This window comes from Arvicola amphibius, chromosome 12 (genome assembly GCF_903992535.2).
Source record: "Arvicola amphibius chromosome 12, mArvAmp1.2, whole genome shotgun sequence".
Classification (NCBI taxonomy): Eukaryota; Metazoa; Chordata; class Mammalia; order Rodentia; family Cricetidae; genus Arvicola; species Arvicola amphibius.
In genome coordinates, this window is record NC_052058.2 from 122,132,874 (window position 1) to 122,160,392 (window position 27,519).

Consider the following 27,519-nt stretch of genomic DNA (forward strand, 5'->3'; position numbering starts at 1 on the left):
ATGTTTTATTAAAAAATGTTTTGTATTTTATTAATATGTGATCTAAAACAAACAAACAAACAAATAAATGAGAGACTAAAGAGTTAAGGCCTCAGCTACAAGCACCAAACACTAAACACCAGCAGCTGAGCTATTCCTATCTTGTGATACAGCCAGAACGGCCTCAGAGGTCTGGCAAAGAGCTTGGAGCAGCAACTCTCAGCCTATGGGTCATCACCCTTTGGGGGTCAAAGGTCCCTTTCACAGGGAGTTTAGGACCATACTCATGTTGGATTCAAATTGTGATTCATAACAGTGACAACCTTGCACTTCTGAAATAGCAACGGAAATGATTTTACGTTTGGGGCATCTCCACGAAATGGGGAACTGGAAACACCAACTCAGAGAATGTCTCTCCTTACCTAAGGTCTGTGATTAAGAACGCATGTCTACCCTCCTTGTCCTTGCTAACTTTGTTAAGCTTGAGCTGTTTTGATAAACTGAGTCATATAAAAACGTCTATGCTGTAATGGTGTACTATGAAGGGAGCAGGCAGTACAGCTGTCCAAAGCTTGATTTTGATACCGAAAGGGCTTCAGTTCAGAAATTGTCGTTTTTTTAAGGCTCAAACTTAACAGAGATACAGCCGCAGGTACCAATCTTAGAAAAGCTACTAACTTACTGTAAACTCTTAAAGATAATTAAGACATGCAAGTATAGTCATGTTAAGTACTAATGTAATTAATTATAATGATAAGCCTTTATAGCCTCCTATATGTGTTTTTTTTTCTATATGTGTTTTCAAGGTTAAACCTAAAACAAATTTTAAAAAAGCAATGTTTGTTTAGTTTAGGAGATTATGGTCCTCAAACTCCTCAGAGGCCTGCTGAATACGGCATTAAAATGTGAATGGACTACGACCAGACCGTCTCCTAACAGTGACCCCATGGTTTCTAAGATGATGGGACATGACGTCTACTCCATCTGGATCGCGGTAACGCCAATTACGGGGCATAACTGCCAGGACCCTGCTCAAACTGAGGACAAGCGGGACCCTGGAGAGCTGGTTGCTCCACTTCACCTAGACCGAGTTGGGTCAGTCCCCCAACTTCCTCCTCCACAGGAAAGGTTTCTCAGGTTGCCTGGGGCTGGTGGCCAGAGACTAATGATACCATGGGATCTCCATCCCCAAGGGAAGCCACAGAGACCTAGGGAGCCTGGGCCATTTGAATTGATACATAGGCCATTTGGATCTGCTTCCTGCTCTGTTTATCCTCCTCAGACCTCTGACTAACTGCAGCCCTGTCACTGAGGCAGCAGGCAACCAGCTCCTTCCCCGACTGTAGCCATTTATAGCTCATTTCATATGTAAAAATCAGGCCTTGCTTTATCTAGAGCTCCTAAATTGGCTGAGAAAGGCAGACAGGTTTGCCTAGCTAACAGGCTTCATATTAAAGAATAACAGGTTTCATATGTAACTTTTCATTAAAGGAACAAGCTTTGCAATGACTGCTCTCAGTAATAAGTACTGTGTCTCTGGCTCATGATTAGATGGAAAGAAACAGGCTAAAGTCTATATAAGTTCTGAGGAGCAGAGGAACTGTTCTAAGGCTCCTTCAGGTCTAAGGATATGAAAGCTTAAGTAAGTTCTGAGGGTCTAATCACAGTATTTAAGAGACTGGCGGTGCTGGCGCACGCCTTCAACCCCAGCACTCGGGAGGCAGAGATAGGTGGATCTTTGTGAGTTAAAAGCCAGTCTGGTCTACAAGAGCTAGTTCCAGGACAGGTTCCAAAGCTACAGAGAAACTCTGTCTTGAAAAACCACAGAAAGAAAGAAAAAAAGGAAGGAAGGAAGGAAGGAAGGAAGGAAGGAAGGAAAGAAAGAAAGAAAGAAAGAAAGAAAGAAAGAAAGAAAGAAAGAAACAAAGAAAGAAAGAAAGAAAGCGATTTAAGACTTGTAAGTATGAGTGTTGTATGCGGTTCTGCTTGTGTTCTGACAAATAAAGCTTGCCTGGAGATCAAAGGATGGAACTAGCCACAGGTTAACCCTACAAGCTGGGCAGTGGCGGTCACACCTTTAATCCCAGCTAGGGAGAAGATAGGGAGTGATAAGGTAGGGTGGAGCCAGGCACTTGTCCTTTTCAGATGGAGGAGCTGGAGAGGAAGGAGCAACTGGCAGTGGCTCCTGGTTCTTTGATGTTCCACCTGGGTTTTTATTGATTAATATCATTTAGACTCTTCCCCCTTCTTATATTTTGGCTACGAGCCTAGCCTTTAATGCTGAGCCATCCCTCCATAACACCAACCCTTCTTCCCCTCCTACGCTGTTATACTAAGATGTTGAACTTCAGCGTTTTTGATCAATGGGGTTCTGATAAGCTGACAGACACTGACTGCTATTATCAGTCACAAGCTCAAGATTTCAAATTTCCTTTTTTTTTTTTTTTTTTTTTTTTTTTGGTTTTTCGAGACAGAGTTTCTCTGCAGCTTTTTTAGAGCCTGTCCTGGAACTAGCTCTTGTAGACCAGGCTGGCCTCGAACTCACAGAGATCCACCTGCCTCTGCCTCCCGGGTGCTGGGATTAAAGGCGTGCGCCACCACCGCCCGGCTCAAATTTCCTTTTTTTGTCTTCTAAGTGTGCTTATCAATCAGGATACAACGTCTCAGGCACTCTGGCTAGAGAAAAAATGTTCCTGTTCTTTAATCCAAAACCATAGTTTTTGCTATGATTTGGAAGAAGCACTGTTTACATCATCTGTTTTACAGACTCATGTTAGCTGCTTTTTCTACAATGTAGGTCTCAACACAGACTACAAACAATGGTAATGCTAATATATCTAAAATTTTATCTCTTTTTGTAAACTAAAAAAGAAATTCATTTAAACTTCAGGGAGAGTCATAAGACTTGGCTCTATCCCTCATCGGTCAAAAGGACTCGAGATAAATACAGCCTATGTTTCCCCACATGCCTGTCCCTGCGGGTGCGATCTCACTCACCTGTGGTCTTGAACCCTCCCTCCCCCAACTGCCAGGACTAGGGACCTGAAAGTTCCAAACGTAAGATGTTCCTTTAAGTTCCTAAACCTTAACTTCTGTTACATCTCCCTCAACAGATTTCCACGCAGCTGACAGACACCATTCAGGGAGCAGCTGCGGACAACAACCTGCTACGAGGGACTGCGAGCCCTAGACGGGCTGAAAGCGATGTGGGCCAGTCCAGCTGGTGGGATTGCTTGCTGCCTCATCTGGAGCAGTGAACTAGATGCTTCTGATGAATGCCCCATTGCCCAGCCTTTTCTAGCCTTTCAGCCTTCCTGGGCCTGACAACGACATCCTGGTTTCACCAGGAAGTAGTTACAGAAGAAAGCACATCACCCCGTATCCTCCTCAAAAGGCTGGAGTGTTAGTTAAATGGAAACTTCCTGGCCTAGGGACAAAATAGCTAAACTGGCATGCTAGGAAAGGTACCTGTTAAAAACCAAACAGACCAGATCTATCCACAGGTGGATTCATTAGCTGAAGTAACTCTACAGTATGATAGGGCACTGGACCTTCTCTGTATAGAACAAGGTTTTTGTACAGCTTTAAGAGAAAATTATTGTATCTATGCAAACCATTCTGAATTAATTAAAAATGATCTGGCCGTACAAAAAAAGCATTACAAAAAAGGGGGGGCCTTGGATGAAATAAATGACAAATCCCATTCTCATTTCCAGGCTCCTCCTAGATAGTAACTCTGAGGTCAGCACTTGCAGGGCCTTTGACCCTTCGGTTTCTGCCGATTACTGTTAGCTATTGCATGATTATTAAATGATAATTCCTTTCTGGGTGCCATTAAGATGATGGTTATTAGATCCCCATAGAAACAGGTACCCCAGATTTGACTCAAGTTTTGATTACGGTGCCTAAGAGACCCATGGAACAAAAACTCCTCTAACCTGTGACCCCTTGCCCAAGGACAGACACGTTCTGAAACGCTGGAGCTCGGTGTTTATGGGAGACAATAAGCCACGTGTTCTTCCTCACCTCAACACATTTGTTGACCCAACACCACCGGATGTGCTTGATCACACGTGGGTGGGAAGCACGTGGATAGGAAATGTGTCAGCATGTATGCTCGCCCCGATGGGACCTGATGAGAAACATGCTAACTTTATGGGATTGCCCCCCTGTTTTTTCCTGTTTTTTTGATATTGGGTTTCTCTGTGTAGCCCTTTCTGTCCTGGAACTCACTCTGTAGACCAGGCTGGCCTCAAACTCACAAAGATCCGCCTGCCTCTACATTATGAGTGCTGGGGTTAAAGGTGTGCACCACCACTACCTGGCTGACAAAATAAAATTTAAAAAGGAGATAATAAATCACTGAGGAGTCACCCACAAAGGGACGCAGCAGACTTGTCTGCTTCTCAGTAGTTGACCTCTGAGCACTTTCCTCATTTAAAGAGTAAAAGGCGCTGGAGAGACAGCTTAGCAACTAAGAGCACAGACTGCATTTGTAGAGGACTGAGATCAGTTCTCAGCACCCATGCCAGGCAGTTCCATGCTGACATCTCTGCCTCTTACAGCACCTGCATGTATGTGCAAATTTCCCTACCCCCATGCACACACCTATTTAAAAATAAACATTTTTAAAGATTTATTATTTTATGTACTGATGTAGGTGTGTCTTTTAGCTATCTGTTGATTTCATTGGTTAATAAAGAAACTGCCTTGGCCCATTTGATAGGCCAGCCCTTAGGTGGGTAGAGTAGACAGAACAGAATGCTGGGAAGTTAGTCAGATCGTCATGCCTCTCCTCTCTGGGTCAGACGTGATGGGGCCAGCCACCAAGTCAGACATGCTGAATCTTTCCCGGTAAGACACCACCTTGTGGTGCTACACACATTGCTAAATGTGGGTTAAAGCAAGATGTGAGAATTAGACAATAAGAGGCTGGAACTAATGGGCCAGGCAGTGTTTAAATGAATACAGTTTGTGTGTTGTTATTTCGGGTGTAAAGCTAGCCATGCAGGAGCCGGGCGGGACTAAAAGCAGGCCCGCAGCTCTCACTACAGAATGGCACCCAGACATGGATAACTGAATCCACAGAAAGCCTGAGAAAGCTTGGGAAAGAATAAAGCATGTTTTCTTGGTAGTAGCAATTTCTCAGGTCTGCTCTGCTTGCCAGAAGCAAACAAGTGCTCTCATCTAAGAGAGGCTCCCTAACTCAGCTTTAGCTGCAAAACCCTGCAGCTCTTTTAAGAGGTCTGTAGAAGGAACGGCGGGGCTATGTCCCGCCACCCGGCTAGCTTTACCCAAAATAATTACATGGAAACTGTATTCTTTTAAATACTGCCTGGCCCCTGGCCTGTTATCTGTAGCTTCTTATTGGTTGATTCTCATATCTTGTTTTAACCCATATTTAGTAATTTATATAGCACCACGAGGTGGATCGCTTACCAGGAAAGATCTTAACCTGCGTCCATCTCAGAGAGGAGAGGAATGGCGACTGCCTGAAGCATCTGCCCCCTGCCTTCTACCCAGCATTCTGTTCTGTCTACTCCGCCTACCTAATTTTCTGTCTCTTAAAGGGCCAAGGCAGTTTCTTTATTAATAATGAAAGTAACACATAGACACTCCTCCATCATTTCCCCTTTTTCTGTTTAAACAAAAAAGAAAGGCTTTAACTTTAACATAGTAAAATTACATATAACAAAACAGTTAATCAAGCAAGAATTACAATTACAATATTTATATCTACTTTATCTTTTATCATAACTAAGGAAAACTATAACTATTGAACCATTCTTTAACTCCATCAAAGACCCCAGAAGGATATAATATTACCTAAGTAAACAAGTCATATGCAACTTTCAAACTCTAGAAATGACAGAGACAACTCGCTGCCTGGACAGTCACCCCAAAGTTCCTCTGTACCGTTGTGGCATCCATCTTTGGCCTTTAGGCCCATAGTATCCAGCAGACATTTCCACGAAGCAAGAAATTTTAAAGACAGTTCAGTCACTTTCTGCTGTGTCCTGCAGAACGTCTCGCAGACTCTTTCATGAATCAGGAACCCCGAAAGACCAACTCACCTTTAGGCAAGTTCAGCAGTCCTCTCTCTGTGGGTTCTTTGTGTCCAGTTTATGCAACAGTCCAGGCAAGAGCAGTTTCTTGCCCAAATGGCTAACCAACTCCATAAGGAGCCTCTTCAATGCCCATCTTCCTCTTGAAGTAGATTGGTGCTGCCAGGAGCAGACGTGTCTCATTGTCATGAAAAGCCCTAAGTTATTAAAACATTTAATGCCATATTCTGTAGTCTTTGAAAGATATGAAGAATGCCTATCTGAAATATATCTATGTACATCTAGAAAATCTAACTAACATGACTACAAGCTTAACTATTATCGATGATTATTCATTAACAACCTATATTTCCTAATTATACATTACATTCTTTAAAATGAACTACAATCACAATAGCTTAATTAAGATCAGAAATACATATACATATAACAAAATTGACCTTAAAATCCATACCAATGCAAATTATTAAAGGGGGATATGATATAGATATGAATAATTTGCATTGATATGGATTTTGCTTTAGTGATTTAAATTTAAGATAAATTTTGTTATATGTATATGTATTTCTAGTCTTGATTAAGGTATTATGATGGTGTAGTTCATTAAAAAATGTAATGTAGGGCTGGAGAGATGGCTCAGAGGTTAAGAGCATTGCCTGCTCTTCCAAAGGTCCTGAGTTCGATTCCCAGCAACCACATGGTGGCTCACAACCATCTCTAATGGGGTCTGGTGCCCTCTTCTGGCAGAGTGCAGGCATACACACAGACAGAATATTGTATACATCATAAATAAATAAATAAATAAATATTTTTAAAAAATAAATAAATAAATAAAAATGTAATGTATAATTAGGAAATATAGGTTGCTAATGAATAATCATCGATAATAGTTAAGCTTGTAGTCATGTTAGTTAGATTTTCTAGATATATAGAGATATATTTCAGTTAGATAGGCATTCCTAATATCTTTCAAAGACTACAGAATATGGCATTAAATGTTTTAATAACTTAGGGCTTTTCATGACAATGAGACACGTCTGCTCCTGGCAGCACCAATCTACTTCAAGAGGAAGATGGGCATTGAAGAGGCTCCTTATGGAGTTTGATAGCCATTTGGGCAAGAAACTGCTCTTGCCTGGACTATTGCATAAACTGGACACAGAGAACCCTCAGAAAGAGGACTGCTGAACTTGCCTAAAGGTGAGATGATCTTTTAGGGTTCCTGATTCATGAAAGAGTCTGCGAGACGTTCTGCAGGACACAGCAGATAGTGACTGAAATGCCTTTGAAATTTCCTGCTTCGTGGAAATGTCTGCTGGAAACTATGGGCCTGTAGGCCGAAGATGGATGCCCCAATGGTACAGAGGAACTTTGGGTGACTGTCCAGGCAGCGAGATGTCTCTGTGATTTCTAGAGTTTTGTAAGTTGCTTACTTCTCATTTACTTAGGTAATATATCCTTCTGGAGTCTTTGATGGAGTTGAAGAATAGAGAGTTATAGTTGTTTTCCTTTGTTATGATAAAAGATAAAATAGATATAAATATTGTAACTATAATTCTTACTTGAAAACTGTTTTGTTATATGAAATTTTACTATGTTAAAATTAAAGCCTTTCTTTTTTGTTTAAACAGAAAAAGGGGAAATGATGTAGGTGTGTCTTCTATCTATCTGTTGATTTCATTGGTTAATAAAGAAACTGCCTTGGCCCATTTGATAGGCCAGCCCTTAGGTGGGTAGAGTAGACAGAACAGAATGCTGGGAAGTTAGTCAGATCGTCATGCCTCTCCTCTCTGGGTCAGACGCGATGGAGCCAGCCGCCAGGTCAGACATGCAGAATCTTTCCCGGTAAGATACCACTTGTGGTGCTACACACATTACTAAATATGGGTTAAAGCAAGATGTGAGAATTAGACAATAAGAGGCTGGAACTAATGGGCCAGGCAGTGTTTAAATGAATACAGTTTGTGTGTTGTTATTTTGGGGCATAAGCTAGCCAGGCGGCTGGAAGCCGGGCAGGAATGCAGCCCGCTGCTCCTCACAACAATGTACACTGGTGTTTTGCCTGCAATGTATGTCCAGGGTGACAAAGGCCTTGGAACTAGAGTTACAGACAGCTTTGAGCTGCCATATGGATGCTGGGAATTGAACCCAGGTACTCTGGAAGAGCAGAGCCATCTCTGAAGCCTCTCCACAGTCCAATAAATTTTTAATGTGAAAGAAACACAGACACCTCCATGCTCCAAAGATTCCTCCTACCTTTTTTTGTCAGGACTGAAGTTGACATTAAAGGTTGAGCCTCAGGAATGCAAGCTGGTACAACCCCTGTGGATGTCAGTGTGGCGATTTCTCAGAAAAATAGGAAACAATCTTCCTCAAGACCCAGTAATACTTCTGGGTATATATCCAAAGGATGCTCAATCGTGCCACAAGGACATGTGCTCATGATGGAGGATTCCCATTGGCTAATAAAGAAACTGCCTGGCCCATTTGATTGGCCAGCTCTTAGGTGGGCGGAGTAGACAGAACAGGAAGAAGGAAGTGAGGTAGATGGCTCAGTCAGATGCCACGCCTCTCCTAAGTTAGTCAGACTGCCGTGCCTCTCCTCAGAGAGAAGCCACATGCAACGAAGTTCCAGCCCAAGATGGACGTATGCTAGAAACTAAACGGTAAGGCACCACTTCGCGGTGCTACACAGATTATTAGATATGGGTTAATCAAGATGTGAGTAAGAGGCTGAAAATAATGGGCCAGGCAGTGTTTAAAAGAATACAATTTGTGTGTTGTTATTTCGGGGTATAAGCTAGCCGTGCGGGAGTCGGGCGGCGGGAAGCCATCCCGCAGCTCCACACTACAGAATGGCACCCAACGTGGATAACTGAATCCACAGAAAGCTTGAGAAAGCTTGGGAAAGAATAGAGTAAAGCATGGCTTCTTGGTAGCAGCAATTTCTCAGGTCTGAACGTTTGTTTTTCGGTTTTCAGCCATAGCCAAAAAAAAAAGCTATGCTGTTTAAAAATGCCGGCTTTCTGGGCTGTCCTGCCAGTGCAAACTCTGACTCTTTGAGGCAGGAGGGCCGGCTACAGAGAGAGGACTTGAGTGTTGTCTGTGGACATACTTTTGCAGCTTGCTTGCTGGCAGGAACCATGAAACGCCATAGAGTTGTGGCCGTAAACATGGCTACAGCCGGTACCTCTGCCATGAGGCTGGAAAGCTAAGGAATGGGCTGGATCTAGCTGTCAAAGCCACGGCTTCAGTCTTACCGATATTGTTTGGTAAATTAAAGACTCATGTGGTCACAAAAAGAGAGATATACAGTAAAAGAAAGATTCAAAGTCGAAGAAAACATCAAAATGGTTTACAATGTGTTGAAAATATATGCAGGCTAAAGGTGACAGTTCTTAAAATTAAAAAGAAGGAAGTAGTTTTTTGTGGTGGTACACACCTTTAATCCCAACACTTGGGAGACAGAGATTGACCTCTGTGACTTCAAGGTGTGGTAGCACACACCTTTAATCCGAATGCCTGGGAGGCAGAGACAGACAGATCTCTGTGAGTTCAAGGTGTTGTAACACACACCTTTAATCCCAGCACTTGGGAAGCAGAGACAGTGGATCTCTGAGAGTTCAAGGACAGCCTGGTCTAAAGAGTTATCCCAGGCCAAAGATATATAGAGAACCTGTCTCAAAAAAGTAAAAGTAAAAATAAACGAAATAGAGGTTAAAACAAAGCTGCACAAAGATGGAAAATATACAGAGAATCTTGATACTGTATACTATTATGCTCTCTTTGAATTGTTTGAATGCTGAGGAAGGAGAAACAGCTGCTAAAAGATATTTGTTTGTAAATGCTGCTGAACTAATCCAAGAAAGATATCTTGAAAATACCTTGACTTTAGAATTTGGATCTAAGGATATGATACTTTGGAAAAGAGATTCTTCTTTTATTTTTACAGAAAGTGAGACCCATTGGATTGCTATCATCCCAATATGGTATGATAGACCACGCCCTCCTGAAAGGTTGCTGTGAACAACTTCAGAAAATTACTTCACCCAACTGATGACTAAGATGAACCTGGCACACAGGTTACATTATGAAAGATCTGATTAACAGCGTCCCCATTCAGCAGGAAGCAGTTTGGAGAGAAATAACTGCGCCCATTTTCCCAAATATTGTTTATAAATGTTCTTTTACATTTAAAGGGGGATATAATATGGAGATGAGTAATTTGCATTGATATGGATTTGGCTTTAGTGATTTAAATTTAAGGTCAATTTTGTTATATGTATATGTATTTCTGATACTGATTAATGTATTGTGATTGTGTAGTTCATTTAAAAATGTAATGTATATAGGTTGTTAATGGATAGTTATCAATATTAGTAAAACTTGTAGTTATGTTAGTTAGATTTTCTAGCTATATAGAGATTTATTTAAGTTACATAGGCATTCATCATATCTTTCAAAGACTACAGAATATCGCATTTTAAATATGTTTTAATAACTTAAGGCTTTTCATGACAATGAGACACATCAGCTCCTGGCAGCACCAATCTACTTCAAGAGGAAGATGGGCATCGAAGAGGATCCTTATGGAGTTTGATAGCCACTTGGGCAAGAAACTGCTCTTGCCTGGACTGTTGGCATAAACTGGACATGAAGAACCCACAGAGAGAGGACTAAATATGAGATGATCTTTTGGGGTTCCTGATTCAAGAAAGAGTCTGCGAGACATTCTGAAGGACACAGCAGATAGTGAATGAACTGCCTTCGAAATTTCCTGCTGCATAGAAATGTCTGATGGATATTTATGGGCCTGTAGGCCGAAGATGGATGCCCCAACAGTACAAAAGAACTTTGGGTGACTGTCCAGGCAGCGAGATGTCTCTGTCATTTCTAGAGTTTGGAAGTTGCTTATTTCTTGTCTACTTAGGTAATATTATATCCTTTTGGAGTCTTTGATGGAGTTGAAGAATAGATAGATAGTTATAGTTTTCCTTAGTTATGATAAAATATAAAGTAGATATAAATATTATAACTAATTCTTACTTGATAACTGTTTTGTTATATGTAATTTTACTATGTTAAAGTTAAAGCCTTTCTTTTTTTTAAACAGAAAAAGGGGAAATGATGGAGGATTCCCATTGGCTAATAAAGAAACTGCCTGGCCCATTTGATTGGCCAGCTCTTAGGTGGGCGGAGTAGACAGAACAGGAAGAAGGAAGTGAGGTAGATGGCTCAGTCAGATGCCACGCCTCTCCTAAGTTAGTCAGACTGCCGTGCCTCTCCTCAGAGAGAAGCCACATGCAACGAAGTTCCAGCCCAAGATGGACGTATGCTAGAAACTAAACGGTAAGGCACCACTTCGCGGTGCTACACAGATTATTAGATATGGGTTAATCAAGATGTGAGTAAGAGGCTGAAAATAATGGGCCAGGCAGTGTTTAAAAGAATACAATTTGTGTGATGTTATTTCGGGTTTTAAGCTAACCGTGCAGGAGCCAGGCGGCCAGGAGCTGAGCTGCGGGAAGCGGCCCAACAGCTCCCTACTACATGCTCAACTATGTTCATAGCAGCTTTGTTTGTCATAGCTAGAACCTGGAAACAACCTAAATGCCCCTTGATTGAAGAATGGATAAGAAAAATGTGTTACATTTACACAATGGAGTATTACGCAGCAGAAAAAAATAAAGACATCTTGAATTTTGCAGGAAAATGGACAGAGCTAGAAAACATTATTTTGAGTGAGGTAACCCAGACACAGAAAGACAATTATCACATGTAGTCACTCATAGGTGGTTTTTAAACATAAAGCAAAGAAAGCCAGCCTACAAACCACAATCCCAGAGAACTTAGACAATAATGTGGATACTAAGAGAGACTTACATAGATCTAATCTACATGGGAAGTAGAAAGTAGAAAAACACAAGATCTCCTGAGTAAATTTGGAGCATGGGGGCCTTGGGGGAGGATTGAAGGGGGAGGGGAGAGGCAGGGAGGGGAGCAGAGAAAAATGTAGAGCTCAATAAATATCAATAAAAAAAGGAAAAAAGGTTGAGCCTCTGCTACTGCACACATCATAAAGGACAAGCCTGCCATTCCATAGCTGTGGGGACACTGGTGGGAGGTGGGGGTGGGGGTCAGAGGCTGGGAAGTGCTCACAATGCTTTACCCCTACAAAAAGCCCTCAAGAACGTGTCTTACAATCAGTGGTACTGTAAGCTTCCGGAAGTCGATGGCACACTGCCTGTAGATATCCCTCCAGAGCTGGTACTTCTCGCCCAGCTGGTACTGGACCACAGCAATGCTTTGGGTCTGGGAATGTGGCTCAGTTTATACAGAGCTTTTCCATCTCCAGCACCACTAATTCTGATGTGATTGAATATGTCTGCAATCCCAGCACTGGTGGGGCAGAGGTGAAAAGTTTAAGTCATTCTCAGCTGCACAGTGAGCCCCGGAAGGCTGCGCGCATCAGGTACTTTTTCTGCTGCTGTGACAAAAGCAACTGAAAGGATTTCCTTCTGTCCGGGTTCAAGGGTAGCATCCCTTGTTGCAGAGAGGTCACAGCAGCAGCTGATGACGTCACATCCAGTCAGGAGCAGAGAGCAGTGAACGCTAGTCCTCAGCTAGCCTCAGGACCTGGGGCACGGAATGGTGCTTCTCACTTTCAGTGTGAGTTCCCACTTCAGTTAACCTGAGGACATGTCATCCTCATAGATGAATGCTAAATTATCCTCTTAAAAGTTATGTAGCAATTTCCACTGAGTTAAAAGATTCCATCTTGAAGCCAGGTGGTGGTGGCAGACACCTTTAATCCCAGCACTCGGGAGGCAGACAGAGGCAGGCAGATTTCTTAGTTTTAGCCCAACCTGGTCTGTGGAGTGAGTTCCAGGACAACCAAGGCTGCACAGAGAAACTGTGTCTCAAAAAAGAAAGAAGAAAGGAAGAAAGAAGAAAAGAAGAAGGAAGGAAGGAAGGAAGAAAGGAAGAAAGGAAGGAAAGAAAAAGAGAACAACAAAAAATCCATCTTGAAAGTAAAAATAGTAAGACTCAGGAACTTGAGGGAGGCTTCCCACGCTTCAGAAAAAAAAATTCAAAAGTCTTAGGAAGTACTTGAAACTGACCAGAGTCACTACTCATTGCTTCCTCAGACTTGTATAAGCAGTAAGGATTGTTTCCCCAGCCCCTCCCCTAGGCAGTAAGCCACATCTCCGGGCCCTTGTATTGTAGATGCAGCAGGCTTTCTTTTTGGGGACAACCAGCTCCCAAATCATAACACAGAGACTCATTATTAGTTATGAATGTTTGCCCTTTTACTACGCTTGTCCCACTAGCTTTTGATAACTTAATCAGTTTCTCTTCATCTGCGCTTGCCTTGGGGTTTTTTACCTTTTATCCTGTATGTCTTACTTTCCTGCTCCCTCCATGTCTGCCTGGCTGGCCGTGGATATTGCCCTCAGTTTCTGCCTCATTCTCTTCTCTCTCTTCCCATTCTCTCTTCTTCCAAGCCTAGATTCCTTCTCCTACTTCTTCTCTCTGCCTGCCAGCCCTCGCTATCCTTCTACTGCCTAAGCTGTTGGATGCCCAGCTTTGAATTAGACCAATCAGGTGCCGTGGGCCAGCAAAGCAACGCATCTTTACATTGTTAAACAAATGCAGCATAAACAAATGTAATGCATCTTCACATTATTAAAGTAATATTCTGCAACATAAACAAATGTAGCCGATTTTTACATTGTTAAAGTACTATTCACAACACTAGCTATTTGGATAGGTGTATGTACGCATTCTATATATCTGTTACTGCCCTGGTCCCTGGTCTCTTTACAGTGTTCTACATAAAACTTTCCTTTGAATTCTAAAAGAAGTTGGAATCAAATTGTATGTGCACTCAATATATAGACTGTTTCCCTAAGCAAGAGTTGAGGAACTCTGCATAGCGTGTACACTGTGGGCAGTGTCACCAGCCCTCCAGAGTGCAATAAAAATGGCCATCCAAGGACTGGGCATGGTGGTGGACGCCTGTCGTTCAGCTCAAAGTGGGAGAAGCCAGCAGATCACAGTCGGAGGCCAGCCTGTCTATCTATCTAGTAAATTCCAGACCAGCGATTGCTACAAAGTGAGACTCTGTCTCAAAAAAAACAGAAACATGGACAGGAATGTGGAGGTCAGAAGGCATTTACGGAGTTAGTTCTTGTCTTCCACCTGGGTTCTAGGGAGTGGAATCCGGCTCACAGATCTTCACAGTTGCTTTTTCTCATGCCGGGGTTATGGCCATTTTACAGTGTAAAGATGTGTTGCCTGCTTAAGTGTGCTAGGATTAGGAATGTTCTATCCCACCATGCCCAGTTCTCTTTTAGTGTGTGTGTGTGTGTGTGTGTGTGTGTGTGTGTTGGCCACAGGCAGTCACAGCGCACATATGGAAGCCAGAGGACCTAGAGCAGTTAGCTTTCGTCCACTATGTGGCTCCCAGGAGTCCAACTGTGAGACATTTGCAGCAAACATTCCCACCGCTGCTGGGCCATCTGGCACCCCAGCCCACTTGTTTTGCAGTTTTGAAAAGATAAAAACCAGTCTCTTCCGGCCTGGGCTAGGTAGTGAAGTCAGGACAAAAGAAGACAACTCTGTCCTTCCATATCAACCATTGTTTTTGCTCTCTGGACCTTGACCCATGAAGATCAAAGCCTGGTATTGTCCCCAGGTACAAGTGATCTTGATGTTCCCTCGTAGCCAGAGTCTTTGGCAACAAAGTCACCAACATGACATTTTGCTTATCTTATGACTCAGCAAACTCCTGTGTTCATTCCTTTCGGCCAAATTTGATTTTGTCACAAGGTTTGGTGGCAGCTGCCAAGTTACTCTTCCCCTCTGTAAATAATAGAAATTTGAACTGGGATGGTGGTGCATACCTTTAATCCCAGTACTCAGGAGGCAGAGGCAGGCAATCTCTGTGAGTTCAAGGCCAGCCTGATCTACATAGTGAATTCCAAGGCAACCAGGGCTACACAGAGAAACCTTGTCACAAAAAATCAAAAAGAAAAAAAAGAGACTTGAGCACCAGATACCTTGAAACTCTACAACACAAAGCATGTGAAATCTGTGGCTTTATTTGGATTTCTGTCTACAGACCTGGGTCACTTCACACCAGACTGAGGGGCTCCAGAGGCTGTGTGTCTGGATGTTACATGGACATGTCAAGGCCCTAGGGAAAGGAATCTACACATGTGGAGGTCTGGCGCATTGGTTTATGCTGCATTTGTTTAACAATGTAAAGATGTGTTGCCTGCCTAAGGCACCTGATTGGTCTAATAAAAAGCTGAACAGTCAGTAGCAGGGCAGTAGGAGGATAGGCGGGGCTGTCAGGAGGAGAGAATAAATTGGAGGGGAATCTAGGCTTGGTAGTATGAGGAAGAAAGAGGAGATACAGGGATAGTCAACCAGGCAGCCACCAGACGGACAGACAGTCAACCAGGCAGCCACCAGACAGACAGACACTGCCTGGCCCCTTCTTTAATTCTGCTTCCAGGGTAGTGGGACTGAAGTCAAGTGGGCAACTATGGCTGCCCTGTCATTAAGCCTGGATTAACATCTCTTCCCAGGTGATCACCAGAATTACAAAGAAGGAGCAGAACAGTATTAGCATATCCTGACCCTTTGTTAGGGATGGCAATAGTGTGGAAGGCTAGGTGACCACCTCCTATGTGGCAGGTGCAAACTACGGCCTGAGAGTGTGGCCGCCATACAGTGTAGACATATGGGCCTGTATAATATATGGCCCTACAGTGGTGGTGGTGCACAACTTTAATCCCAGCACTCAGGAGGCAGAGGCTGGCGAATCTCTGTGAGTTTGAGGCCAGCCTGGTCTACAGAGTGAATTCCAGGATAGGCTCAAAGCTACAGAGAAACCCTGTCTCAAAAAACAAAACAAAACAAAAACCAGCCAACCAAACAAACAAGAAAACACAATGAAAGAAAGATAAAAAGACTCAAGGAAAAAGGTTAATTTAAATTATAAGAGATAGTAGGACATGCATAAGATAAGGCTGAACATTCATAACTAAAAATAAAGTCTCAGTGTCATGATTTGGGAGCTGGTTGGTGGCCCCAAAGCAAGCCTGTTACAGCACATGTATGCTATATTAATATATATGCATACACATCTGTATTCGTTTTCTGTTTCTGTGATAAAGCACCTTTACCAAAAATAACCCAAGAAAGAAAGGATTTCTTCTGGCTTACCAAGATGGCGCATGGCTTGCCCTAGCTGGTTCCTTCTTTCCTTGCTGGCTTGATCTTCGTACGTTGGCCAGGCTGAACTCTGGCTCCTGATCCTTTTGCCTCAGACTCCAGGCAACTTACACTGATCCCTGAAGAAACCAGCCACGAGGCAGTTCCTCTATGAGCGAAACATTTTATTGGAAGGAATGCTTGTGTGAATAACCTGAGCATATCTGAAAGGCAAATCTGTGTGGACCTCCTAATTATCCGGTGTCTCCCAGACCAGCAGGGGCCCTGTCACCGGGCCACACAGACTTCCCAGTTTTGAGGGATCAGGAATCTAAGATGGAAGTGTCACAGACTCCAAGTGTGGTGAGGATGGCTTAGCTCGAGGGATAAATCCTGTCCTACGCAGTGGGAGGGCCAAGGACTCAGCACAGCTTCCTTTGGCCTGAAGATGCAGCTCAGTTGCTACATCTATGGTGCTCGACACCCTAAATTCTTTCTGCAGGAAGGTGTGGCACACACTGTATTAATCCCAGAGTTTGCAAGGCTCAGAATTTAAGGCCATCCTCAGCTATTTAGCAAGTTCAACTCTAGCAAAAACAAATAAAAACGGTGACACCAGAGGGACCGATTGGTGAACAGCGCTTGCTGCTCTTGCAGAGTGTGAACCTAGTTGCCAGCACAAATGTGGCTCACGAACAGCAGTCACTCCGTCATCAGGGGATCTGACACCCTTCTCTGGCCTCCGAGGCACCTGTACAATGTGCACATAACCACACACACATAAATAAAAACAATTCTTTCAAAGAAGTTTATAAGACACACAGGGCTAACGATAGGGCTCATTGGAAAAAAAGAGCTTGCTACCAAGCCTGACAAGCTGAATTTGATCATCAGGACGCAGGGTAGGAGAGAGCTGACCCCGGAAGTTGTCCTCTGACCTTTCCGTGCTCACTGTGAAACTGTGGAACAACACACCCCTCCCTTCCCGAGGCGGCCCTGAGTTTACACAGCTGAGGATGGCCTTGAACTCCTGGTCCTCCTGCTTCGCCTTCACCTCCCAGAAGCCACCACTCCTAGTTCAAGAAGTGAGGGTACGCAGGGCAGGCTGGATGAACCGCATCTCCAGCCCAGAAGTCCCTTGCTTATACTTACAATGTTCAAATATTTGAAGAAAATAAAAATTGTGAAATTCTTGGCTTCCTAGTTTTAGTTGTGGAAGCGCGGCGGTGGATTGTTTACAGGAAAGTTAATTCTTTAAAAATGAGTTGATCATTAACAAAAGCCCAAATAGTTGTGGCTTCTCCTGTCTACACACAACGTGCTGGTCAACGTGAAAAAGTTTCAGCACTATCTTCCTAACAAATAGCACTGGGCAAACTGGCCCAGCATTTACAAGAAGGGTCTGATGAGCCTGCGTGACAAACGGGGCAAAATTCTTAGCGCTCTAAAGTGCTAGAGGCTGGGGCAGGAGGATTGCTGTGAGTTCAAGGCCAGCTTCCTCTAGTTGATCAGCCTGTGTCTGTATCAACAAAAGCAAAAAAAAAAAAAAAAAAAAAAAAAAAGGGCGAAGAAGTTCTGAAGATGGAATGCAGGCTGTGTTTGGAGGCTCACGGCTGTAGCCTCAGCTCTAGGGATGCTGAGACAGGAGGATTGTGAGTTCCTGGCAGTCTGAACCACACACTGGGAACCTATCTAAAAACAAACAGAATCAGATTACACAACAAATGAATCTACTCACTTCCTGAGTGTTTTCACCCTGTGACTACTCCCCGCGGACTCACCTGTGCACATATGGGCACCACAGGGTTTCACGTGAAGTGTGTGGTGTTGTTTTGTTTTTGTTTTTGCTGTTTTGGTCTTTCTTTTTTCTCTTTCTTCTGTCTTCCTTCATTTCTCTCTCTTTCTCCTACTCTTTCCCTCTTTCTTTCTCTCTCTCTCCCTCCCTCCCTCCCTCCTTCCCTCCCTTCCTTCTTTCCTTCCTTCAAATTTCTCTGTGTAACCCTGGCTGTCTCTCACTCTGTAGACCAGGCTGGCCTCAAACTCACAGAGATCCACCTGCCTCTGCTCCCGAGTGCAGGGATTAAAGGTGGGTGTCACCATGCTCGTGTTTGTGAAGTGTATTTAATCACAACTTCAAGAACATTTGCCAGGACAGAGTTTAGTGGTCCTAAGAGCTAAAGAACGGGCAGACTGGGTGAGGGTGAGGTGTGATTTTGCTCCTGGGCTCACCAGCCATTATGTGCCACATGGCTGGCTGATCACTACTGTTTTATGATGTTGTGTGAGCTCAGTTGATACTGCTATAGAGCTAAGACTCAGGGCCCAAGTCTGTTATCTCACTTACTCAAGAGCCTGAGGCAGGAGGATCTGACACTCAAGGCCAGATGAGCAGTTTAGTAGGTTCTGTCTCAGAACAAAAAACAAAACAAAACAAAATGGAAAGCTGACTGGGACAGAATAGTGGATCCCCTGCCTAGAACCCCCAGTGAGGGGCTGGGTGTGGCTCAGTGGTGGAGCCCCTGCCTAGAACCCCCCAGTGAGGGGCTGAGTGGTGGAGCCCCTGCCTAGAATCCCCCAGTGAGGGGCTGGGGTGTGGCTCAGTGGTGGAGCCCCTGCCTAGAACCCCCAGTGAGGGGCTGGGTGTGGCTCAGTGGTGGAGCCCCTGCCTAGAACCCCCCAGTGAGGGGCTGAGTGGTGGAGCCCCTGCCTAGAATCCCCCAGTGAGGGGCTGGGTGTGGCTCAGTGGTGGAGCCCTGCCTAGAACCCCCCAGTGAGGGGCTGGGTGTGGCTCAGTGGTAGAGCCCCTGCCTAGAACCCCCAGTGAGGGGCTGGGTATGGCTCAGTGGTAGAGCCCTGCCTAGAATCCCCCAGTGAGGGGCTGGGTGTGGCTCAGTGGTGGAGCCCTGCCTAGAACCCCCCAGTGAGGGGCTGGGTGTGACTCAGTGGTGGAGCCCCTGCCTAGAACTCCCAGTGAGGGGCTGGGTGTGGCTCAGTGGTGGAGCCCCTGCCTAGAACCCCCAGTGAGGGGCTGGGTGTGGCTCAGTGGTGGAGCCCCTGCCTAGAGTCCCCAGAGAGGGGCTGAGGGAGTAATACTGTGGTTGATTACTTGCCTAGCAGGAACAAGTCTCATGTTTCCATCTTCAGTACTAGAAACAAAAACAAGGGCCATATCCCTTCAAAAAAATGCATTAATTTCCTAACCTCAGATAGTGTGGATGTGGCTTTACCTAGAAACAGGAGTTGGATGTGGTTGTGCATGCTATTAATCCCGGCACTATGGAAGCAGAGGCAAGTAGATCAGTGTGATTTTGAAGTCAGCCCCGTGATTTACATTGTGAGTTACAGGGTGGCCAGGGCTACATAGTAAGACTGTGACTCAAAACAAAACAAAAAAGGCATCATAGCCCCTAAGAACCCGAGGAGGTTTTAGAATAGCACTTTGGGATGGCTGATGATTGGTTCCGCGGTAGAGCTCACGGCAAAGGCTCTTGGTGCTGAGCTTGATGCCGAGCTAAACTACCGGAACCACTGGTGCAAGAAGACAATTGACTCTTTTTTGTTTGTTTTTGTTCTCTGTGTAACTGCTCTGGCTGTCCTAGAACTCGCTCAGGGGACCAGGCTAACCTCGAACTCACACGGATCTGCCTGCTTCTGCCTGTCGAATGCTGGGATTAAAGGCGTGCGCCACCACCGCCTGGCGGCTGGTGGGAATTGACCATGAAAGTTGTCCTTTACCCTACAACACACAGGCAGTGGCACACGCCCCCCACACACAAGTGAAAATAGTGTAAAACTTAGAGCATTATCAAAAGCTACCTCTCACATGAGATTACATGGTGGCAGTGGCCTACAAAACAAAAACAAAAGTCTCCGTGCTTAGGCAGTTTTGATGAACAGTTCTGAGCTGCTTCCACAGGCTGTGGTGCCAAGAATGTTTTATCAGAGCTGGTGCCCAGTGTGGGATGGCACCTTAAAGGTCTCACAGTCAAAGAAACACAGGAAACACGTTTCGGTTCTTCCCAAACACATAGTTTTCTCTCAAACTCTTTATTATCCCAAGTAAGAAAAAAATTAAAATAAATAAATAAGATAAATACCCCTAATAAATAGAAGAACCCCAAACAGGTCCATCCCCATAATCAGGAAGTCTCAAGAAGCATAGCTGGGGCTTCGGCCCTGCAAAGGCCCCATCATGCTCAGGGGGTCAGAAGAGCCCACATCGGGGGGCTCTGGGGCCAGGAACCCTGGTGGCTCCTGCGGTTGGTGGAGCTGGCCTGGCACAGGCAGGAAACGCACAGGTCCCCAGGCTGCTAGGCCCTGGCTTAGAGAGTCCCTCTTAGGCAGGCGCAGGGGCAGGCCATGGGCTTCAGACTGGTAGACATTGTATCCATCCTCAAGAAGCAGCTCCCTGAAGCTGCAGGCCTCAGCATCGAAGTGAAGCTGAGGGACGAAGGAAAAAGTCAGAGACCCACTGTACATTTCCATTTGCCAAGCCCTGACCGGAAGGTCCAGCCCTAGACTCCTTCAGACTCAAGGTCTAGCCCCAGACTCCTCTCTCAGACTCAGGGTCTAGCCCCAGACTCCTCTCTCAGACTCAGGGTCTAGCCTCAGACTCCTCCTACAGACTCAGGGTCCAGCCCCAGACTCCTCCTTCAGACTCAGGGTCCAGCCCCAGACTCCTCCTTCAGACTCAGGGTCCAGCCCCAGACTCCTCCTTCAGACTCAGGGTCCAGTTCCAGACTCCTCCTTCAGACTCAGGGTCCAGCCCCAGACTCCTCCTTCAGACTCAGGGTCCAGCCCTAGACTCCTCTCTCAGACTCAGAGTCTAGCCTCAGACTCCTCCTTCAGACTCAGGGTCTAGCCCCAGACTCCTCCTTCAGACTCAGGGTCCAGCCCCAGACTCCTCCTTCAGACTCAGGGTCTAGCCCCAGACTCCTCTCTCAGACTCAGCGTCCAGACATGAACCAACTCCTCTCACACTGGGGCCCCAGACCCAGCCCTCGCTATCCACAGGTTAGCAGGTTCAAGCCAAGCATCCTCTCTCAACTTTTCTGTGTCTAGCTGGCAGTCTGCCCACCACCTCCAATCATGTCACTTATTGGTCATAGGTACCAGAATGTCCCACTGTCAGCAGTAGCAGAGCCTGTGGGAGCGTCCAGGGTTACAGTCCTGACACCTGGCCTCTCCAAGGCCAGGACTGGAAGCCAGTGGTGACCTGCCTGGGCCTCAGTTTTCTCCTCTTGCCAACACAGACAACAGGCGGGGCCAAGGTAGAGCACACTGACCATGCACTGGCTTTAAGCATGGGGCCTAAGAGAGGACCACAGAAAGGGACTCACCGATCCATACAGGGTTCCATCTGGCTGTTGGCAAAGAAACCTAGAGGCCTTGACACCCCGTATTTGAATGACCCCTGGCTTCAAGGCTTTGAGCTCCAGGAGACCTGTGGAGCAAAACAAAGGCACTCAGGCTCTGTCTAGACCTGAGAGACCCCAAGACCCTGGTCTGCTCCCCACACTCACTTTCTGGGCTGCGGAGTGTGGCGCCTACCACTGTGCCATCCTCCCTGACCTCCAGGTGGGCTTCAGTGCCCTGGTCGTCCTCTGTGTAGAGGTGCCTCTGCCGGACTTGACCCCCAAACTGGAGGAGGGGGCTGGAGTCAGGGATGGGGTGTGCCTGGCAGACCCCCAGCAGGAAGGCAGCCAGCAGAGGGACCCATGGTCCCAGGACCCCAGCTCTAGGCTTCATCCAGCCCATCAATAGCACTCCTCTAGGGAGCCCCTGGCAAGCAGGCGGCGGAGGAACGGTTGTCTGGAATTGGCTTCTGAACTGGGTGCCCCAGCAAAGCAGATTCCAGTTCAGACTGGGGCTCAGACAGAGCGAATGCCTTTGTCTCCCGTTGACTCTCCAGCTGACAAGACACTAAGGCTGTCTGCTGAACACAGAAGTACCAGAATTTATACCCAGACAGGCCCGCCCACGTGCCCTCCTCACTCCTGACGCGTGATATTTGACACACTTGGCAGAAACCTGAATTCCACCGTGGCCAGGGTTGCCTGGACGGATGATGCAATGGGGGGGGTCTTTCCAACAGGGGTCTGAGGGAGGAGGGCTGGGGTCTGCACTCCCGGGTCTGAGGGAGGAGGCTGGGGTCTGAGGGAGGAGGGCTGGGGTCTGCACTCCTGGGTCTGAGGGAGGAGGCTGGGGTCTGAGGGAGGAGGGCAGGGGTCTGCACTCCTGGGTCTGAGGGAGGAGGGTTGGGGTCTGCACTCCTGGGTCTGAGGGAGAAGGCTGGGGTCTGAGGGAGGGGATTGGGGTCTGCACTCCTGGGTCTGAGGAAGGAAGTTGGGGTCTGAGGGAGGAGGCTGGGGTCTGAGGGAGGAGGCTGGGCTCTGGGTCAGGGTTTTAAGAAGGAGCCCTGGGCCTCAGACTTTCCATATAGTTCACCCTATTTCAACTTCAAGGTTCAGGGGGTGCTGGGGTCTGAGACTCTTTAATCACTGGGAGAGCTGCATCCGCTGTGTGAAAGAGGCCGCAGGTGGAAGTCTCCCAGCTGGCCACAGGCCAGTCACCCTCACCAACCCCTGTCAGGATTCAGATGCTGCGCTCATCTGCCGTCCTCCCTGATGCAATCATCGGGCTTCTTTCACCAGAGACTGTCCTGCACTGGTGCTCCCCAGATGCCCTGGGGGATGGGCAGGAGTAGTCTCTTTCCCACCAAGCCAGGCTCTGTGAGGGGGGTAAGAGTTGGATGATTTCTTGCAGTCAAAGGCATGCTGTGGCAAATTCCTGGGTTTGAAGTCTGAGCAAGGTCCCTTGGGACTGAGGGAGTGTCTAAGGGAGGAGGCTGGGCAAAATGGACCTTTAGGTCTGAGGCGGGCCTGGGCCTTGGTAGCCTGGAGAAATGATCTAATCTTTGGCCAGCCAAGTGGAATTCTTGAGTCTTTGTAAGGTGTCAACGCTCAGGTAAGGGTTCTACATTAAAAGGGTCAGGTCACCAGGAGAGCTAAGCCCTTGTCCTCAGGCACACCAGCTGCCTTCCCAGAAAGAACGCTAGACAACTCTTCCTGGTCAGAAAAAGTTATCTGCTCTATTTGCCAGTCTAGAAAGTAACAGCTGGACCCTCGACTTTAGGATCGCTTCAACGAGAGATTTGGGGCGAGGACCGTGCGATGTGTACTCGGCTACAGGCAGAGGCTCGTGCCTGGGCTGTGGCAGCGGGCAAACAGGTTCTCCATCCTCCTGGGAGGGAGCAGCTTGCGGGGATGGGGGAGGGAGCGGGTGCCCAGACCTTGTTCCACTGGGGCGTGGCTATTTTCATCCAGGTAAGGACGCTAAGTCCCGGGCCCGGAGAAGGAAACGTGCGTGCTTGAGACCGGAGCTCCCGGGTTCTGCCTTGCAGTCGGGAGCTAGTCCCCGGATCCGTGCAGAGAATGCGGCACTTTCTGGGGACCAACTGGGCTGCCCATCGTTGCGGTAGTGATCCGAGAGGAAGGGACAAGGGGCGCGGCGCCCATCTACCTGGGCGGAGGACAGGGTGAGGCACCAGGTAGGATGGGGCTCCGCCTCCTGCTACCTACCTGGCCCGAAGGGCGGAGGCTGTGCGTCTTGGAGCCGTGCCTCTTTTTCTCTCCCTATCTCTCCCTCTCTCCCTCCGGGTCTCCAAGCCCTCAGCCTCCTTAGTCTGTTGCAGGAAGGAAGCCTAGAGGGGAGGGCTACAGAGCCGGGGCTGCTGACCATCAAACGCCGCCGATGAAGGCTTTATTTTGGGACTGGAAGCTCAGAGTAAAAGAATCCGTTTGTACCACCAGCAAGGAGCTCAGGTTAGTCGGCATGGGCATGCCAGACCCCAGGGATGACGAGGGTATGTAGGCCACTCTAACCCTATCCCGGTCTTCCTCAAAACCTGGGATCCAAACCCAGCCTCTGCCGGTAAGAATCCCTTCCCTTCTGCCACAGCAAGGCTCTTGACCCAGGAAACTAAACCCGTTCATAGAAAGTTCCAAGGTTCACAGGCTTCTCCGGAATGCTTGCTTTTCAGCTACGTAGCTGCCTTGGATTCACCCAGCGGGGCAGACTTGGGTTGAACCGTTTGTTTGGTATGTTAACTGATCCTCACGTGGGATCCACAGATGTTTGTTCCTGTCTCACAGGGAAAGTTATACGGCATCCAGGCAGGGGCTTGCCTTTGCGCTTCTAAACGCCTCCTCCTCCCCTGGGCTCCCCTGGTCTCCAACACTTACTGCCTGTGGAGGTCGATGTGCCCTTACATATAGGTGCACCCGGGAAAGTAGCTGAGGCGTAAGGTTCCCAACAGGCCCTGAACCTCAGTGTCTTGCACCCACTCATTTGCATGTCTCCTGACCCCATCCCTGGAGATTCGAAGTCTTACAAGCCTGGATTTAGGCTCTCTTCTGACCCAGGAGCTGCTCGCTTAGCTCCCTGGGGCAGAGGAGTCCCAGCCTCTGGTTCACACTGTGTGCCTTCTAAGCCACTTTTCCCCCTACAGCCATGTGGACCCCCAGCCGCAGGCAGCTCTGCCTGGCCTTCTTGCTGGTCTGTGTGCTCTCTGCCGGTTCCTTCTTTTTCCACCTGTGTGGAGGAAACTTCTTTCGAAATAAGCTAACTCTCTCTTTCCTGTGTCCGGACTACCACCTGCTGAAGTCCCCAGTGGCCATGGTATGCCTGCCCAGCCCATTGCAGACAGTCAACGCCTCCGCCTCCCCTTCCTGTCCTGGACAAGTCTCCTCACTCTCTGGGACTTGGACCATCTCCCCAGGAGGCAGGTTTGGTAATCAGATGGGGCAGTACGCTACATTGCTGGCCCTGGCCCAACTCAATGGCCGCCGAGCTTTCATTCAGCCTGAGATGCATGCCACCCTGGCCCCGGTATTCCGCATCTCCCTGCCTGTGCTGGACCCTGAGGTGGACAGCCTGACGCCTTGGCAGCATTTAGTCCTCCATGACTGGATGTCAGAGGAGTACTCCCATCTGGAGGACCCCTTTCTCAAGCTGTCCGGTTTCCCTTGCTCTTGGACCTTTTTCCACCATCTCCGGGAACAGATCCGCAGGGAGTTCACCCTGCATGACCACCTTCGGGAAGGTGCCCAGCACCTGCTGAGTGGGCTCCGCCTAGGCCCCCGGGGCATCCGCCCTCACACCTTTGTGGGTGTACACGTGCGTCGTGGAGACTATCTGCAGGTGATGCCCGATCGCTGGAAGGGTGTGGTGGGGGACCGAGCTTACCTCCAGCAAGCCATGGACTGGTTCCGCGCCCGACACAAAGACCCCATCTTTGTGGTCACCAGCAATGGCATGAAATGGTGTCTGGAGAATATTGACACATCCCGTGGGGACGTGGTCTTCGCGGGCAATGGGCAGGAGAGCACGCCAGGGAAAGACTTTGCGCTGCTCACACAGTGCAACCACACCATCATGACCATTGGGACCTTCGGCTTCTGGGCGGCCTACTTAGCTGGTGGAGACACTGTCTACCTGGCGAACTTCACCCTGCCAGACTCGGAGTTTCTGAAGATCTTCAGGCCTAAGGCTGCCTTCCTGCCTGAGTGGGTGGGCATTAATGCAGACCTGTCCGCACTGCAGGCTCAGATTGATTCTTGGAAGTCAGACGGTCTTTTAAGATTGGTCTGAACCACCTAGCGTCAGCCATCATGTCTCTAGAGGCCTGTGTCTTTGGAATTTGGATGTGGTAGTCCACGAGCTGGGGAGACTCTCTGGAAATGTGGGAATGTTCTAGAAATATTCCAACAGAACAGCACTGTCTGATTGCTGGGGAGTCCGAGTTGGCCCTGTGAGCCACCGCCCTCTTCTGGCCCACACAGCTTACCTTCTTAGAACTTCTGGATTATGGGAGTGAAGGAACTCCTGGCGCACAGCTGGCTTTCGGGGTTCCTGGAGCCATTCTCGGGGGCATGGTGGCTGTTTCCGAGGGCCCTGCCAGCGCTCGAGGTAGTGAAGAACTGACTGAAGGTGAGAACTCCGTATCTCCCCGCTGCCACTGCTACAGACGTGGAGTGATGCGGAAGGCCCTGCCAGGAGCCAGCGTTGGCTTAGAAAGACGAGAACGACTTCAGCAGATCTGAGTTCTGTCCAGCTCCTGGGCCACAGAAAAACCTTCAAGACTTTTTTATTTAGGGTGGAGGGAGGAAACGGGCTAAAATGTGGGAGCGAGGGGAGAAGGGGCCACCGCCGCGGGGCTGTGCTCCTGAGGGGCGGGGCTTGCAGAAGCAGAGTCTCCTAAAATCCCAGGGACTTTTTAAAGAAGAGTTGAAAACTTTTAAAGAAATAGATTAGCCCTGAATTTAGGATCAAGAAGGTTCCCTCTCTGATGCTACAGGGGACCAGGAGTCTGTTTTCTGGAAGTGACCAGGTCCTCAGGAAACAACGGTGTGCCCTTGGGTTCACAGAGCCACTAAATCTGCCTTTGAGAAGGTCCAGACCCCTGCACCAGCTTAAGGCCCTGCAGGAGCGCGGGCTCGGAGCATGGACGTTTCCCTGAGACGTCGGGTGTCCTTGATACTTTTTTCAGTGAAGTTTCCTCAGATAACATTTAATCCAAGCGTATTCGCAGGGATTTTTCTGGGTACCTTTTCCCAACTCGGCCTGGACAGGCTGGAAAGAGGGAGCTGGGAATTAAAGGGCTACGTCAGCAATCATGTATCTGAATCTTTTGTAACTGGCTGCACTGCATGTATGAGTGTGCAACCCAATGTGTGTGTGTGTGTGTTTCTGCCGGCCGGGGACATTCATGACTCATGGATACTATACCTACTCAACTCTGGCAACCCTTGCTGCTAGATTTGTGGTCCAGTTTCCCTCAATACCTTTCTCTGGAAACATCGATATTGTCCACCAGACCTTTCTTGTGTTTTGACTTATTTTGAGACGCTCTCTGTAGCCCAGGCTGGTCTATCTAGAATGCACTATGGTAGTCCAGGCTGGCCGGGAATTCGTCGCAAACTTTCTGCTTCAGTCTTCCAAGTGCTACGACTACACGTGTGGGTCACTATGTTTGGATCCAGACCTCTCCTTATCAGTGTTTGAGGCGAGAAGAGAAGAGTATCACTTTCGAACTACGTTTCCCACGCTGTGGGACTAGACATAGGGAAAGAGAGCCTCTCCAGGGCCTTCTGGGAGTTGTAGTCCCAGTTTAGAAGACTAGCCATTTCCCGCATCTTCTCTGGATGCCAAGATTTCTAGTCAGCCAATGGGCGCCCTGCCGGAAACTTAG

At 47.4% G+C, this 27,519-nt stretch overlaps 2 protein-coding genes and 1 long non-coding RNA gene across 10 annotated transcripts; 2 read left to right on the forward strand and 1 right to left on the reverse strand.

The window, feature by feature from the left end:
• The first annotated feature begins 243 nt into the window (after nt 1-243).
• On the forward strand, nt 244-4,644 carry LOC119802874. The gene is made up of 3 exons (XR_005283510.1): nt 244-406; nt 828-1,074; nt 3,093-4,644. It is a non-coding gene; the product is annotated as an uncharacterized LOC119802874 (long non-coding RNA).
• A 15,631-nt stretch (nt 4,645-20,275) lies between these two features.
• Nucleotides 20,276-22,183, reverse strand: Fgf21 (fibroblast growth factor 21). The gene is made up of 3 exons (XM_038314059.1): nt 21,791-22,183; nt 21,608-21,711; nt 20,276-20,708 (listed from the first exon to the last, which is right to left on the reverse strand). The coding sequence occupies exons 1-3, from the start codon at nt 22,023-22,025 to the stop codon at nt 20,418-20,420; spliced, it is 630 nt and encodes a 209-aa protein (XP_038169987.1). The 5' UTR covers nt 22,026-22,183; the 3' UTR covers nt 20,276-20,417.
• A 637-nt stretch (nt 22,184-22,820) lies between these two features.
• Nucleotides 22,821-26,941, forward strand: Fut1 (fucosyltransferase 1 (H blood group)). Of its 8 annotated transcripts, none has more exons than XM_038314311.1 (4): nt 22,821-23,008; nt 23,403-23,497; nt 23,594-24,091; nt 24,778-26,941. In XM_038314311.1, the coding sequence occupies exon 4, from the start codon at nt 24,780-24,782 to the stop codon at nt 25,917-25,919; it is 1,140 nt and encodes a 379-aa protein (XP_038170239.1). In that variant the 5' UTR covers nt 22,821-23,008; nt 23,403-23,497; nt 23,594-24,091; nt 24,778-24,779; the 3' UTR covers nt 25,920-26,941. The 8 variants fall into 8 exon arrangements, with proteins under 8 accessions (XP_038170239.1, XP_038170238.1, XP_038170237.1 ...); XM_038314310.1 differs by having other exon boundaries at nt 22,823-23,008; nt 24,310-26,941; XM_038314309.1 differs by having other exon boundaries at nt 22,823-23,008; nt 23,594-23,817; nt 23,962-26,941.
• Nucleotides 26,942-27,519: the final 578 nt, after the last annotated feature.